The sequence below is a fragment of the Salvelinus alpinus genome, chromosome 33 (assembly GCF_045679555.1).
Source record: "Salvelinus alpinus chromosome 33, SLU_Salpinus.1, whole genome shotgun sequence".
NCBI lineage: Eukaryota > Metazoa > Chordata > Actinopteri > Salmoniformes > Salmonidae > Salvelinus > Salvelinus alpinus.
The window spans coordinates 16,175,179-16,190,522 of record NC_092118.1 but is presented as its reverse complement, the minus strand read 5'-3'; the positions used below and the strand labels follow the sequence as shown (position 1 = coordinate 16,190,522).

At 43.1% G+C, this 15,344-nt stretch overlaps 1 protein-coding gene and 1 long non-coding RNA gene across 7 annotated transcripts; one reads left to right on the top strand and one right to left on the bottom strand.

Moving 5' to 3' along the window:
- Positions 1-1,075: 1,075 nt before the first annotated feature.
- LOC139563257 (ubiquitin-conjugating enzyme E2 Q2-like) lies at positions 1,076-15,045 on the top strand. 6 transcript variants are annotated; one of them, XM_071381757.1, is made up of 13 exons: positions 1,076-1,639; positions 2,684-2,788; positions 5,127-5,249; positions 6,165-6,221; positions 6,402-6,542; positions 7,339-7,423; positions 7,539-7,599; positions 7,689-7,779; positions 7,869-7,927; positions 8,202-8,250; positions 8,350-8,445; positions 9,416-9,482; positions 13,871-15,045. In XM_071381757.1, exons 1-13 carry the CDS (start codon positions 1,481-1,483, stop codon positions 13,900-13,902), a joined length of 1,125 nt encoding a protein of 374 aa, XP_071237858.1. In that variant the 5' UTR covers positions 1,076-1,480; the 3' UTR covers positions 13,903-15,045. The 6 variants fall into 6 exon arrangements, with proteins under 6 accessions (XP_071237858.1, XP_071237856.1, XP_071237857.1 ...); XM_071381755.1 differs by having other exon boundaries at positions 1,104-1,639; positions 6,402-6,557; XM_071381756.1 differs by having other exon boundaries at positions 1,107-1,639; positions 6,399-6,542.
- LOC139563258 (uncharacterized) lies at positions 2,515-3,219 on the bottom strand. Its single transcript, XR_011672519.1, has 2 exons — positions 3,060-3,219; positions 2,515-2,832 (listed from the first exon to the last, which is right to left on the bottom strand). It is a non-coding gene; the product is annotated as an uncharacterized lncRNA (long non-coding RNA).
- Positions 15,046-15,344: the final 299 nt, after the last annotated feature.

The following is a 15,344-nucleotide window of genomic DNA, read 5'->3' as shown; positions in this document are numbered from 1 at the left end:
TCTGACTGGACCCCCCTCTGTTCAGCCTCATCTCCCCACACAGCTGCCATTCTTAGATGAACTGAGAGGGGCTCGCTGCATCGTGATAGTTCCAAAGATTCCATCCATTAGAAGAAAATTAAATGTAGTAATTTAGCAGACACTCTTATCCAGAGCAACTGGGTTAAGGGTTAAGTGCCTTGCTCAAGGGCACATTGAATGATTTTTCACCTAGTTGACTTGGGGAATCCAACCAGGGACCTTTCATTTACTGGCCAAATGCTCATTAACCGCTAGGCTACCTGCCGCCCCATCCAAATCTTCAGTAGACAATTCACATATCATATAGCTTGTGAACGTGCGCCTGTCACAAGCACATTTACTATTATATTGACTGTAAGACATAATTAGCTGATGATCAGACTACCACCCAATAATTAAGTCCTGGTTCATCATTCTTTCACTGTCCATTGAAGTGAGGAGTTGGTGTCATGAGGAGTTGGTGTGACTAAATGGAGAATTACAATGCAGAGAGTGCTGTGTAATGATCATCATCACATCATGATGCTTTGTTAAGTTGAGAAGCTACTGTTTGAGTTCAGTTTTTTTGTTAAAAAACATTTAACTAAAAAAAGAGTAGTACACTGACATCTTCTGGTGCAAGGGCATAGCTACAATAATGTATGACAGACAGCTGGGGTGTGTTCTCAACAAGTCAGTCTTCAACTAGAATGATGGCTAAAGGTGAATTAAAGACCCCCTAAAAAGTCAGACAGCTCTCTCATCAGCAAGCCAATCCAATTAGATTAGTTTTCCATGGGTCTGCCTTGTCATCAATTAAATTATAAATATGGTTTTATTGGCCTAAACTTCCACCTGGAAAAGGACTACCTTTGGCCAGCTACACGTTTACAATTTTAGTAACAATATGCTCCAGGTAAGGACGGTTTACTTCACTCAGTCACCACACAGAAAGACTGCTGTGACAAAATGTTTCAAAGTTGTCTAAGTGATTTATATATTTCTATATTTTGGTGTTCTAACCTCCGCCCCTCAACTGAGCACGCACTGGATGCTGGGATTCTGCAGGCTCGGGAAAACGCCATCTTTAAACCCCAGAAGAAATCACAATTGAGCGCCGGGGATCAACGACACACAGTGCCTGCCTTGGTTTTTACATTTTGCGGGCATCGTCATGATCAGTTTGTTGACCGGCGAAACAAATACGCAACTAATTGAAAGAACTGTAAATACTCAACCAAGTCACATTGTATGGTCTTAAAATTGTACTATCAGAAGGCTAACATCAACAACAATACTAGCTAAACGGAAAGACAACGGACGAATAATCAAGGCGTTGTTATTCAGCTAGCTAACCTGTGTTGAAGGCGCTTTGACATTACGTTGTTTTAAAAGGCTTGATTTGGGACTCGACTGCGTGACTGCAGTATTAGTCCCGACTTCACCCATCCCCAGCGGCCCAGCCGGAGATGCGTGGAAGATGTCGGTTTCGGGGCTGAAGGCCGAACTGAAGTTTCTGGAGTCCATTTTTGATCCAAACCACGAACGCTTCCGAATTATTGACTGGAAACCGGATGAGTTAAACTGTCAGTTTAATGTGACTGGAGAAAAACTGTTGATTATACATTGCAACATTACGGTAAGTAGGGAAACGAGGCGACATGTCTATTTGACGTTAGTTGGCTAGCCAAGTAACCGCGGTAACTAGTTACAGTAGGTTAGCTTAGAACACGCAGTTATTTTGCCTGGCGGTGCGGGACAGGCGATAGTTAAAGAAACACTCAGCAAATTGTGGCCAGTCGAACGTTAGTCAGCTATCATTTAGCTTCTTTAGCCATGCAATGTTTGTGACTTTTGTTTCTACTTCTAGTAGGAGTCTAAATATTTGCATGTTAGCAAGCTAGCTAACGGTAGCTGACTTTTGTTTCTATTATAGTGACTTAGTATGAGTAAAAATACTTGCATAATACTATTGTAGGTTACGTAGCCAACGTCGCTAGCCAAAATACTGAGATACAAGCAAGTCTGATTTTAGCCAAATAGTTATTCTAAAAACTGGCATGACATTATGGTAGGGCCTAGGCTAGGCACGCTTTCTGCGTCACTGATGAACATTTTTAATGTTAGCTAGCTACACTTCCGCATTTTCTGACGTTAGTTGATTGTCAAACAAGTTAACTAGCTAGCTAACGTAGTGGTTGTTATATTTGCATGCTTCATGGTCATGATCAACACAGTAAGTACTAAGTTAGCTATACCAATGACGTCAGTAAATAATTGCTAGGTATCATGATTCAAAAGCATCACTTGTCAAATAAACAGCTTCTGGTCTTGTCAACAGACCGTGATCTGCTAGCTGTATGCTATTGGTTTGTATTTTCCAATTTGCTACATTCGTTTGACCAGCATACTGATTGAATTCAGTGCTCTTAACGTTATTTGGCTAGTTAACATTCTACAAGGAATGTGAAATGGCCACCATCACACAACACATTAATTTAGTTTCAGGTAATGTAAAGTAGTAATCAGATTTATTTTTTCTGTTTAAAATGACTTGAGATTTCACAGATTTATGATTGACACGTCAATGTTATTGATCCAAATAATGATCATATTTCTCAGCCATATAATGCTGATTTATTTGTTTGCTTCTTTCATCCTCATTGAAACCCATGTCTTACAGGAGTCGTACCCCTCCACACCTCCAATCTGGTTTGTGGACTCTGATGACCCGAGCCTGACACACGTGTTGGAGCGCCTGGAGGATGTCAGAAAGGGCAGCACCCTGGTAAGATCCATTTCAATTCCAGCCTTTGATCTAGTATGTGGATGCTTAGGAAGGAGATTTCCCAGTGTTCAAATAATGATAATGATAAATATATTTGAAGTATTTGTTTACAATTTTGTTGTTTAGCAGATGCTCATATCCAAACTAAAACAACCATATTATACGACATGAATATTAATCAAATCAACTTCAACTAAGTGTTATGCGGAGCAATTAAAAACAGGTTGTTTTTCAAACTATCACATCTCTTCAAATGACTAATTAACCATACCTGTTTTGGTGTTGTTGGGTAAAGCATTTCTGATAGCCTAGCTGTCACTCAACTCCCCTATTTCATACTGCTGTTCCAACCGGTATTGGAGGTTAAAGGGAGATGAATGTCAGACCAATTCAGGGCTGTTCTCTGCCTGTTTCCTCTTGTCTTAGTTCTAGCTGTTAGACAGCGGAGGTTTTTGAAGTCACCCTCATGTCACTCAAACATCATAGGACAGCCCTCTGTCATGTTTGGTGAGAGTGCCTCTGATGGAGAATCAGAGGGATGGGTCTTTTTGACAGGCACACTGCCACAGTGACAGTTTCAGCAGGCCAAACGGCCTTGTCATGTGAATATTTGAGAGGAAATAATTTGTTACCTGCACTGAATACAACACCTGTTGACCTTACCGTGAAATGCTTACTTAGAAGCCCTTAACCAACAGTGCAGTTCAAGAAAGAGTTAAGAAAATATTTGCCAATATTTACCAGTCTGGGCGCAAGCCCCCAGGCTCCCCCAGCACAGAGCAAGCCCTCACCCCCCCCCCCTATCTTTTGCTGCTGCTGCAAGAAATCCAAGGGGAAACACTGAGCTCTCTGTAGGCTATATCTTGCTTATGTAGCTACATTCTTTGACTTAGCCTACTTACTAACACTGCATGCTCTGTTTGTAGCCCACCAGATCTGCATTTTATTGTACTCTTATTAAAGTTATCTGTGGTGATTAGATTTTCTCTGTTGCACCATGCATTATACAACATTTTCACCATGTATGGACCAGGCCTACATTCAGTAGAATATGCTTCTTCTATAGCAATACTGAGAAGCTTGCAGAGGTACACATTTCTGCACTGTTACTGTTGCTAAGGTGTCTGACATTCCCTGACACAATCTTACCTTTCATGTTGTCTCTGAGGGTGTGCCGTGGTGGAGGTACAATGCAGTGAAAAAGTATTTGCCCCCTTTCTAATGTTCTGTTCTAATGTTCTGTTTTTGCATATTTTCTTACACTGAATGTTATCAGATCTTCAACCTAAAATAAGATCAAGGGAAGTTATAATTATTTAATAAAGTTATTCCACATCCAATGGAAAATTTCATTTTCCCCTTACACAAAGTACCTGGTTGTTCCACCTGCAATGACTGCAACCAACAACTACAGGAAGCAGTTGATCAGTCTCTCACATCAAATTTTGACCCACTCTTTCATGTAGAACTGCTTTAACTCAGTGACCTTTGTGGGTTTAGGTCTGGACTTTGACTAGGCCATTCCAAAATGGACAATTTGTTGCTATTCAGCCATTCTGATGTAGACTTTATTTTTCTGGTGAAAACCAGACACTGCATTCCACAGTTGGAACCTCATACCAATGGTCAAGTGTGGTGGTAGTGTGTTGGTTTGGGGATACTTTGCTGCATCAGGACCTGGATGACTTGTAATCATTGAAGGAACCATGAATTTTGCTCTGTATCAGCAAATTCTACAGGAGAATATCAGGCTGTCTGAGCTTAAGCTGAAGTGCTGCTGGTTCATGCAGCAAGACAATGATCAAAAAAACACAATCAAGTCTACATCAGAATGGCTGAAAAGCACTACGTTTTGGAACGGCCTAGTCAAAGTCCAAATCTGAACCCGATTTTGAGATGTTATGGCAGGTCCTGAAACGAGCCGTTCATGCTCGAAAACCCACAATGTCGCTAAGTTAAATCAGTTTTGCATGGAGGAGTGGGTGAAAATTCCTCCACAGCGATGTGAGAGACTGATCAACAACGACAACAGGAAGCGTTTGGTTGCAGCTAAAGGTGACACAACCAGTTGAGCATAAGGGGGAAATGACTCTTTCACGCAGAGGCATTGGGTGTTGCATAACTTTGTTTGTTAAATAAATGAAATTAGTTTCTTATTTGTTTGCTCAGGTTCCCTTTATCTAATATTAGGTTTTGGTTGAAGATCTGATAGCATTTGTTGTAAAAATATCCTTTTTCACAGCAGTGTATCTGAGACATGTCTGTGCTGTGTTATCTAGTGCTGCCTGTCCTCCCTACCTCTAACTGGCCCTGCTGGTACTGTCCCTCGGTCCCCCAGCTCCTGCAGCAGCTAAAGCGGCTCATCTGTGACCTCTGTCGGCTGTACAACCTGCCCCAGCACCCAGATGTAGAGATGCTGGACCAGCCCCTCCCTGCCGGCCCTGTAGGACAAGACCGAAAGGTAAGGACGGCTAATGACCGCTCAAAATATGTTTTCTGGTCTTCAAGTACTACTAGGCCTATATATTTTCCATTGGATGGCATTGAAGTAGGGGTCTCCCGAGTGGCGCAGCGGTCTAAGGCTCAGTGCAAGAGGCGTCACTATAGTACCTGGTTCGAATCCAGGCTGTATCACATCCGGCCGTGATTGGGAGTCCCATAGGGCGGCGCACAATTGGCCCAGAGTAGTCCGGATTTGACCGGAGCAGGCCGTCATTGTAATTAAGAATTTGAATCTGACTTTCCTATTTAAATAAAAATATTTTAAAATAAAAAAATAAGCATTTAGAGGCTTTTTCATCTCCTTTCACACACCTAAAGTGAGTCATGTGCCTAATCCCTTTGTTTAGTTTTATTGTCAAAGCTACCAAGGAGATTGAAGACACTTAGCTAATGAAAGGGTTTAAAAACCTGCATGAAGAACCTAATACTGTTCTGAAACCGTCCATCAGCACAGACATTAATGATTAGTGCAGAGTCCAGTAGATGGAATCAATAGACTCTTCCTGTGCTCGGGGTCAGTGGGAGGTGCTAGCATATTTTACCTCGAAACCAATGAAGACACAACCTTAGCCTCATTGAGGAATTAGAATGACTGAAGCAGAGGATGAATGTTAAGCAGTAGCAGCCTGTACAGCTGTGCTTTAAACAAAAACATTGATTCTTGGGCTGAAAGAAAGGGGACGGGGGGCACTGTTGTGCTATGCAAGACGAGGAATGTTGTTTCTGTCTACCCAGAAACTCGCTTACTGGTTTTGCACATTTCCGAACATTCCTACAAATATCTCTTGAGTTTTTTGTTACCAGACTACAGACGTGGCATGTTAGGAATGAGATTGAACTATGAACTCATCTTTCTCTGTTGTTTTTTCTTTAGCATGGGGTCACAGACGAGGTCACGTCCGAAGAGGAGGAAGAAGAGGAAATGGGAGAGGTCTTTTTCAAATAAATGTTATTCCATATAGCACTGCACATTACCATGCTGATATGAGCTGAGCTGTGCTGGATGTCAAGCTCGACTAGATAGTCAATACCAATCACACATATTTGCAAGTGTTAACTTGAAGGAAAACATGTCTTCTAGTGCTCTTGTCGTTGTGTGTGGTGCCAGCAGGACATTGAAGACCTGGACCACTATGAGATGAAAGAGGAGGAGCCAGTGGATGGGAAAAAGTCTGAGGATGACGGCATCGAGAAGGAGAACCTGGCCATCCTGGAGAAGATCCGCAAGAACCAGAGGCAGGACCACTTGAACGTAAGTGCTCATTCGGTAAGGTGACATTTTATACGCTTTTGGGGGATGCATGGGGAATGTCTGTCGTCAGTCTAGAACAGTTTACTGGACCCAGCACTGTTACACTGGGATGTCTAGAGTGACCCTTTATGATATAGCCAATATGCATGCATCTAACCAGTTTCAGGTGGTTCTGAATGCATGTATTTTCCATTTGATTTTTGATCAGTGTTTTACTGATGGAATTTCTTACCAATGCAGTACACCCAGATTATGCTGTTTAGGACTCCAATTTGTAACAATGACATAATCAACATGGATTGCGTAGGCTGAATTACAGTAATTAGTCATTCTGATAGTAATCATATTATCTAACATTTACACATAGCTTTCTTAATTGTTGCTTTGGAATACAGCCGTTTCCCCTAAGGTATGTGAGCAGCTCTGAGAGACTTATAAATTAGATACTCTGCTCTCATCCTCCACAGTCCCTACTGCATTCAATGGCTCAGCTCTTCAAATCTATCATTATCACAGATGAGAGCATTGCTATGGAACCTGTGAACTTCTCCCCATATATTGTAGCGAACTGTATACTGCCAGTTAGTTCTGAAGCATTTTGTCTCTATGCTGATCAATAACTGTTCATTTATAGGAGTTTGTAGACGTTTTATCTAAATGCAGAGCTATTAGCATATTTGAACTGAGCATGTAAACGTTTCATTTAATTGTCGCGGAGTCTATGTGCATTATTATCATTGAATGTGCTGCATGTTTGGGTATCGGTGTATTACCCTGTGTGTGTTGTGTGTTGCAGGGTGCAGTGTCTGGTTCAGTGCAGGCCTCAGACCGCCTCATGAAGGAGCTCCGGGAGATATACCGGTCCCAGAGTTACAAGATGGGTACGTACTTCACTGCAGCAGCACTAGAAAGCTCTTCGGATATGGTGCAAAAAATAATACAAACATGACAGTTTGATTCAGAATGTCACTTACCATACTATGCATTCTCTTCCAGGTATCTATTCAGTGGAGCTGGTCAATGACAGCTTGTATGAATGGCACATCAAGCTGAGGACGTAAGTAACTCTTTACCATAGGAGTTGACAGTACTGTATAATTCTAGCAGGTGACTGACGTATTATGATGCGCTCTATTTGCTCAACAGTGTAGATCCAGATAGTCCCCTGCACAGTGACCTGCAGGTTTTAAAGGAAAAGGAGGGAATGGATTACATTCTGCTCAACTTCTCATATAAAGTAAGTACCAATGCTGATACTAGAAAGCAGAGACAGTTTGGTAGTTTTGGGTGTTCTCATTTTAATGCTATTTTGTGCTCTACCTGCAGGATAATTTCCCCTTTGATCCACCGTTTGTACGGGTGGCTTCTCCTGTGCTGTCTGGAGGGTGAGTTCAGTTCACTGCGTATGAGTGGAATGGTTTTGTTTTTCTGCAGCGTTTCCGCTGTGACTGAGTTGCTCCCCTCACTTAACCGTGAAGGAAGGGCAGGATCTTGTGGTCTAGACTAATTGTCAACAGCCAATGAAAAGCTGAATGTCAGAAGTGACAGTTTAGCTAAAAGGAGATCGTCTGTGCTTGTGGATAAGAGATGTATTGTGGTCTTTTGATCACTTAATGTCTACATATTCTAATGTTTTCCTTTCACCTGCTGTCTTCTAAGTTATGTTCTTGGAGGGGGTGCCCTGTGCATGGAGCTTCTCACAAAACAGGTATGTTTTTATGCCTCAATGTCAGTTAACTTGTTCACTGTTATTTCACAGTGGAGGTAAATGCTAGTGCATTGACGATGTATCACCACTTGATTTCAGGGCTGGAGCAGTGCCTATTCCATAGAGTCCGTAATCATGCAGATCAACGCCACTTTAGTCAAGGGAAAAGCCAGAGTGCAGTTTGGAGCCAATAAGGTAAGCATTGTTTAAGGGGCCAGAGAGCTTTGAAATGTGTTAACATGATGCATACTACAGGGTGTATTGACACTGTGTTCTGACATGGATAAAGGGGTGAGCTCCCTGGTGTTTGTGGCCAGCTGGTCCAAGCTGCTCTATGGAAATGAGGTATCAGCACTTCATTTAAACAGGACATTGTTACTTAGCGTCGCTGGGATAGTGCGATGCTGCTGATCTCTTAATGCTGACGCTTCACACGAGTCCACTTCATACTGTCATTTCTCTCCCTCTTCTATCAGCACAGTCACACTAATCTGGCTCTGGGATCCCAGCAGACTTCGGATCAAACCAAATGACAGGGATATTTATAGACAAGCTGTAGTTTCAAGGAATCTTGGGCCCTCTTGCTTGATAATCTCTGAGTTCTTTAAAAGTTAGGATCTAACTATGTACACCAAAGAAAGTTTTGATACTTAGCTATATTGTCAAATCCTGTCTAATGAAAGTGTTTATCATATTTGTCCTGAGGTTACGTAAGTTGGGTAGGTGAAATGGTTAATAGAATGCCAGAAATGTACCTATTAATCAAAAACATAAGAATACCAATGTTTCTGTCACTGGGTTGATAGGACTCTGGCCTTAAGAGCCAGTTCCTCTGATGCTAAATTTTAATAAACCCGCATCGGACAAAATAGACCCAGCTTCTGGCACCTCAGATTTTCCCCACAGTTCGACACGCTATTTATTACCTTGCAATTAATGGTTAACTGCGGTGGGCGCAAACGCAGCATGATGTCAGTACAAGCGGCAACATTCTTTGGGGGAAGCTGATAGAAAGGCCTCCACCGTGTGGTCAGACTTCACCAAACTAATTCACTTGTACGTGATGGTGCTTAGTCCTGTGTCTCCCCAATATATATATATAACCTTTACCCTTCTTGGGGCATTCATAAGCACAAGTTCAATATATGCACTGTTTTTGTTTCAGAACCAATACAATCTTGCCAGAGCACAGCAGTCATACAAATCCCTGGTCCAGATCCATGAAAAGAACGGTGAGTGTTACCATCTCCACTTACACATCTTGTATCATATTTGACCTTGAGATTACATCCCACCATACATCAGTCAGTGGTTGTGAAATTATGTACAGTTGTGTATGTGCAGTTGAAGTCGGAAGTTTACATGCACCACTCCACAAATTTCTTGTTAACAAACTATAGTTTTGGCAAGTCGGTTAGGACATCTACTTTGTGCATGACACAAGTCATTTTTCCAGCAATTGTTTACAGACAGATTATTTCACTTATATCACAATTCCAGTGGGTCAGAAGTTTACATACACTAAGTTGACTGTGCCTGTAAACAGCTTTGAAAATTCCAGAAGCTTATGTCATGGCTTTCGAAGCTTCTGATAGGCTAATTGACATAATTGGAGTCAATTGGAGGTGTACCTGTGGATGTATTTCAAGGCCTACCTTCAAACTCAGTGCCTCTTTGCTTGACATCATGGGAAAATCAAAAGAAATCAGCCAAGACCTCAGAAAAAACATTGTAGACTTCCACAAGTCTGGTTTATCCTTGGGAGCAATTTCCAAACGCCTGAAGGTACCACTTTCATCTGTACAAACAATAGTACGCAAGTGTAAACACCATGGGACCACACAGCCGTCATACTGCTCAGAAAGGAGACGCGTTCTGTCTCCTAGAGATGAATGTACTTTGGTGCGAAAAGTGCAAATCAATCCCAGAACAACAGCAATGGACCTTGTGAAGATGCTGGAGGAAACAGGTACAAAAGTATCTATATCCACAGTAAAATGAGACCTATTTCGACATAACCTGAAAGGCTGCTCAGCAAGGAAAAAGCCACTGCTACAAAACCGCCATAAAAAAGCCAGACTACGGTTTGCAACTGCAAACAAAGATCATACTTTATGGAGAAATGTCCTCTGGTCTGATGAAACAAAAAAAAACTGTTTGGCCATAGTGAGCATCGTTATGTTTGGAGGAAAAAGGGTGAGGCTTGCAAGCTGAAGAAAACCATCCCAACCGTGAAGCACGGGGGTGGCAGCATGGGTGCTTTGCTGCAGGACTGGTGCCCTTAACAAAATAGATGGCATCATGAGGTAGGAAAATTGTGGATATATTGAAGCAACATCTCAAGACATCAGTCAGGAAGTTAAAGCTTGGTCGCAAATGGGTCTTCCAAATGGACAATGACCCCAAGCATACTTACAAAGTTATGGCTTAAGGACAAAGTCAAGGTATTGGAGTGGCCATCACAAAGCCCTGACCTCACCCAATTTATTGTGGGAAGCTTGTGGAAGGCTACCCAAAACATTTGATCCTAGTTAAATAATTTAAAAGCAATGCTACCGAATACTAATTGAGTATGTAAACGTCTGACCCACTGGGAATGTGATGAAAGAAATGAAAGCTGAAATAAATCATTCTCTACTATTATTCTGACATTTTACATTCTTAAAATAAAGTGGTGATCCTAACTGACCTAAAACGGAATTTTTACTAAGATTAAAACTGAGTTTAAATGTACTTGGCCAAGGTGTATGTAAACTTCTGACTTCAACTGTATGTGTATATACACTGCTCAAAAAAAGAAAGGGTACACTAAAATAACACATCCTAGATCTGAATGAATGAAATATTCTTATTAAATACCTTTTTCTTTACATAGTTGAATGTGCTGACAACAAAATCACACAAAAATTATCAATGGAAATCAAATTTATCAACCCATGGAAGTCTGGATTTGGAGTCACACTCAAAATTAAAGTGGAAAATCACTCTACAGGCTGATCCAACTTTGATGTAGTGTCCTTAAAACAAGTCAAAATGAGGCTCAGTAGTGTGTGTGTGGCCTCCACGTGCCTGTATGACCTCCCTACAACGCCTGGGCATGCTCCTGATGAGGTGGCGGATGGTCTCCTGAGGGATCTCCTCCCAGACCTGGACTAAAGCATCCGCCAACTCCTGGACAGTCTGTGGTGCAACGTGGCGTTGGTGGATGGAGCGAGACGTGATGTCCCAGATGTGCTCAATTGGATTCAGGTCTGGGGAACGGGCGGGCCAGTCCATAGCATCAATGCCTTCCTCTTGCAGGAACTGCTGACACACTCCAGCCACATGAGGTCTAGCATTGTCTTGCATTAGGAGGAACCCAGGACCAACCGCACCAGCATATGGTCTCACAAGAGGTCTGAGGATCTCATCTCGGTACCTAATGGCAGTCAGGCTACCTCTGGCGAGCACATGGAGGGCTGTGCGGCCCCCCAAAGAAATGCCACCCCACACCATGACTGACCCACCTCCAAACCGGTCATGCTGAGGGATGTTGCAGGCAGCAGAACATTCTCCACGGCGTCTCCAGACTGTCACGTCTGTCACGTGCCAAACGTCCTGCACGGTGTTGGGCTGTAAGCACACCCCCCACCTGTGGACGTCGGGCCCTCATACCACCCTCATGGAGTCTGTTTCTGACCGTTTGAGCAGACACATGCACATTTGTGGCCTGCTGGAGGTCATTTTGCAGGGCTCTGGCAGTGCTCCTCCTTGCACAAAGGCGGAGGTAGCGGTCCTGCTGCTGGGTTGTTGCCCTCCTACGGCCTCCTCCACGTCTCCTGATGTACTGGCCTGTCTCCTGGTAGCGCCTCCATGCTCTGGACACTACGCTGACAGACACAGCAAACCTTCTTGCCACAGCTCGCATTGATGTGCCATCCTGGATGAGCTGCACTACCTGAGCCACTTGTGTGGGTTGTAGACTCCGTCTCATGCTACCACTAGAGTGAAAGCACCGCCAGCATTCAGAAGTGACCAAAACATCAGCCAGGAAGCATAGGTATTGAGAAGTGGTCTGTTGTCACCACCTGCAGAACCACTCCTTTATTGGGGGTGTCTTGCTAATTGCCTATAATTTCCACCTGTTGTCTATGTGAAATTTATTGTCAATCAGTGTTGCTTCCTAAGTGGACAGTTTGATTTCACAGAAGTGTGATTGACTTGGAGTTACATTGTGTTGTTTAAGTGTTCCCTTTATTTTTTTGAGCAGTGTATGTATTTATATATATATATATATATATCTCACACACACACAAAAGTATGTTGACACCCCTTCAAATTAGTTGATTCGGCTAGTTCAGCCACACCCGTTGCTGACAGGTGTGTAAAATCAAGCACACAGCCATGCAATCACAATAGACAAACATTGTTAATGGAGAGATTTGTGACTTTCAACATTGCACCGTTACAGGATGCCAGTTTGTGAAATTTCTCCCCTGTTATAGCTGCCACGGTCAACTGTATGTGCTGTTATTTTGAAGTGGAAACATCTAGCAGCAACAACGGCTCAGCTGCCAAGTGGTATGCTACACAAGCTCACAGAACGGGACCACCGAGTGCTGAAGCGCGTAACGTCTTTCCTCGGTTGCAACACACTATCGAGTTCCAAACTGTCTTTGGAAGCAACGTTGGCATAAGAACTGTTCGTCGGGAGCTTCATGAAATGGATTACCATAGCCGAGCACCCACACACAATCCTAAGGTCACCATGTGCAGTGCCAAGCGTCGACTGGCATGGTGTAAAGCTCACCACAATTGGACTCTGGAGCAGTGGAAATGCGTTCTCTGGAGTGATAAATCACACTTCACCATCTGGCAGTCCAACGGATGAATCTGGGTTTGGCGGATGCCAGAAGAACTCTTGCCTGCCGGAATGCATAGTGCCAACTGTTAAGTTTGGTGGAGGAATAACGGTCTGTCAGTTTTTCATGGTTTGGGCTAGGCCCCTTTTAGTTACAGTGAAGGGAAATCTTAACGAAATAGCATACAATGACATTCTAGACAATTCTGTGCTTTCAAATTTGTGGCAACAGTTTGGGTAAAGCCCTTTACTGTTTCAGCATGACAATGCCCCTGTGTATAAAGTGAGGTCCATACAGAAATGGTTTGTCGAGATTGGTGTGAAAGAACTTGACTGGCCTTCACCGAGCACTGACCTCAACCCCATCGAACACCTTTGGGATGAATTGGAACGCCGACTGCGAGCCAGGCCTAATCGGCCAACATCAGTGCCCGATCTCACTAATGCTTTTGTGGCTGAATGGAAGCAAGTCCCCACAGTAATGTTCCAACATCTAGTGGAAAGCCTTCCCAGAAGAGTGAAGGCTGTTATCGTAGCAAAGAGGGGACCAACTTCATATTAATGCTCAATATTTTGGAATGATACGTTCAACGAGCAGGTGTCCACATACTTTTGGTAGTGTATTACAAGCGCCAAGAGGGTTTCATATGGCAGCTATAGTGATTGTTCTTAGGTCAAGATAAAATACAGCTAACTCTTTGCTCATTCCTACTGTCTAGGATGAACTGACTGTTTTGTCCAGTATAACTGAGTGCACTGTCTCTTGTCTGATCCTTATAGGCTGGTACACTCCCCCTAAGGAGGATGGGTAAGAGGACTGTTGCCATGCCTCCACTGGGACCACATGTCTTAGGGTCAACCCCTTTCCCTCCCCATACTTTTCTTCTCCCTCTAACTGGAGTTGTTTTCATTGGGAGTTTGTTCCCCAGCCAGTTCCACCCATTCTGTTATCATGAGAACCAACCAATGGTTAAAACCCCCTCACTGACCAACCACCTCACTGACCTTATCCACTTCTCAATAGGGGATCCACCCTCTCGCTATTTATCTTTCTCTCATTTGTGCAATCGCTTCCTTTGTTACAATCTCACCCCTGATCCCTTGAGCATTGAATGAACTCCATATCTTGTGCAACTCCCTTAAATCCTACTCTGGGCAAGCAAAGAAGAGCTTACTTACTGCCTGTGATTTCTGGTCAAGGTTGAGGCATGGCTTTTGCTAGTGACTGAAGCTGTCTGTTATGTGACTGGGGCTGAGATTCTCCGGCCACAGACTGGAACAGAGAATGACCGGTGACATTGGAGGCTGGGATGGACAATGAAACACTGGTAGTGGGAATGAGCACCACCTCACTCCCCATTGATGGCCTCTCATGTCTGCTTGTGTATCTGTATATTGCTAAGATTCCTCCTTCTGGAATAACATGTCCTCCTGAGGCTTATTTCCTTAAAAATGCCTGGTCTACAAAAGCCAAAGGCCCTGAATGGAGAGGAGAGCTATAGACCCCTTACCAAAGTGGGACTGAGACAGCTTAATGGAGGATATCCTGTTGAGCACGAGGTGTAGGCCGCCTCCTCCACCACCCAGCCCTCTCAGGCTGCTTTCGGAAATATGACCAGGCTTAGCAAAGGCAGGTTGGATTTAATCACTATAATGTAGTTGAATTTAACTCCACATGTAAAACTTGTAAAGTTGTATTTCTGAGAATTGATTTCATTGTTTTTAATGTAACCTTGTGTGGGTCTTGGGGTTCGAGCGGGCTGAGACTGCGTTAGTATACCCTTGGCTATAGCAGGGGCATCAATCAAGGTGTATTTTCAGACGTAGGATAACAAACCATTTGCTTCATGGATACTCTTGCAGAAGTTAAAAGGAACACCTTTAAACCATGTTTTTATGTAAGCATAATGACTACTATTGTTTTTTGTTTTCCTGTATAAATTGAAATACTTGCATTTTTTTGTTAGTGGTTTGATATGTTCAAAAGTGACACCATTCCTTTTACGCAATGCGACAGTGGTGCTTTTTGGGCATTCCAGATATGCTGGCTAATTTCCCCGGTGACACAGACTTGATGCACCTTTCAGTAAGGCTATGCATACAATCGTTAGGAAGTTATATGTACACGCAATAATTAGAAAACGGCTCAGTGCAGTCCCCTGCTTCATTTGAATCCATGGTCTAACTAGCTTGTTCACACACTCAGATCGCCCATCCATGCATCTCATTGCTGCAGTGGACTTCAACGTCATAC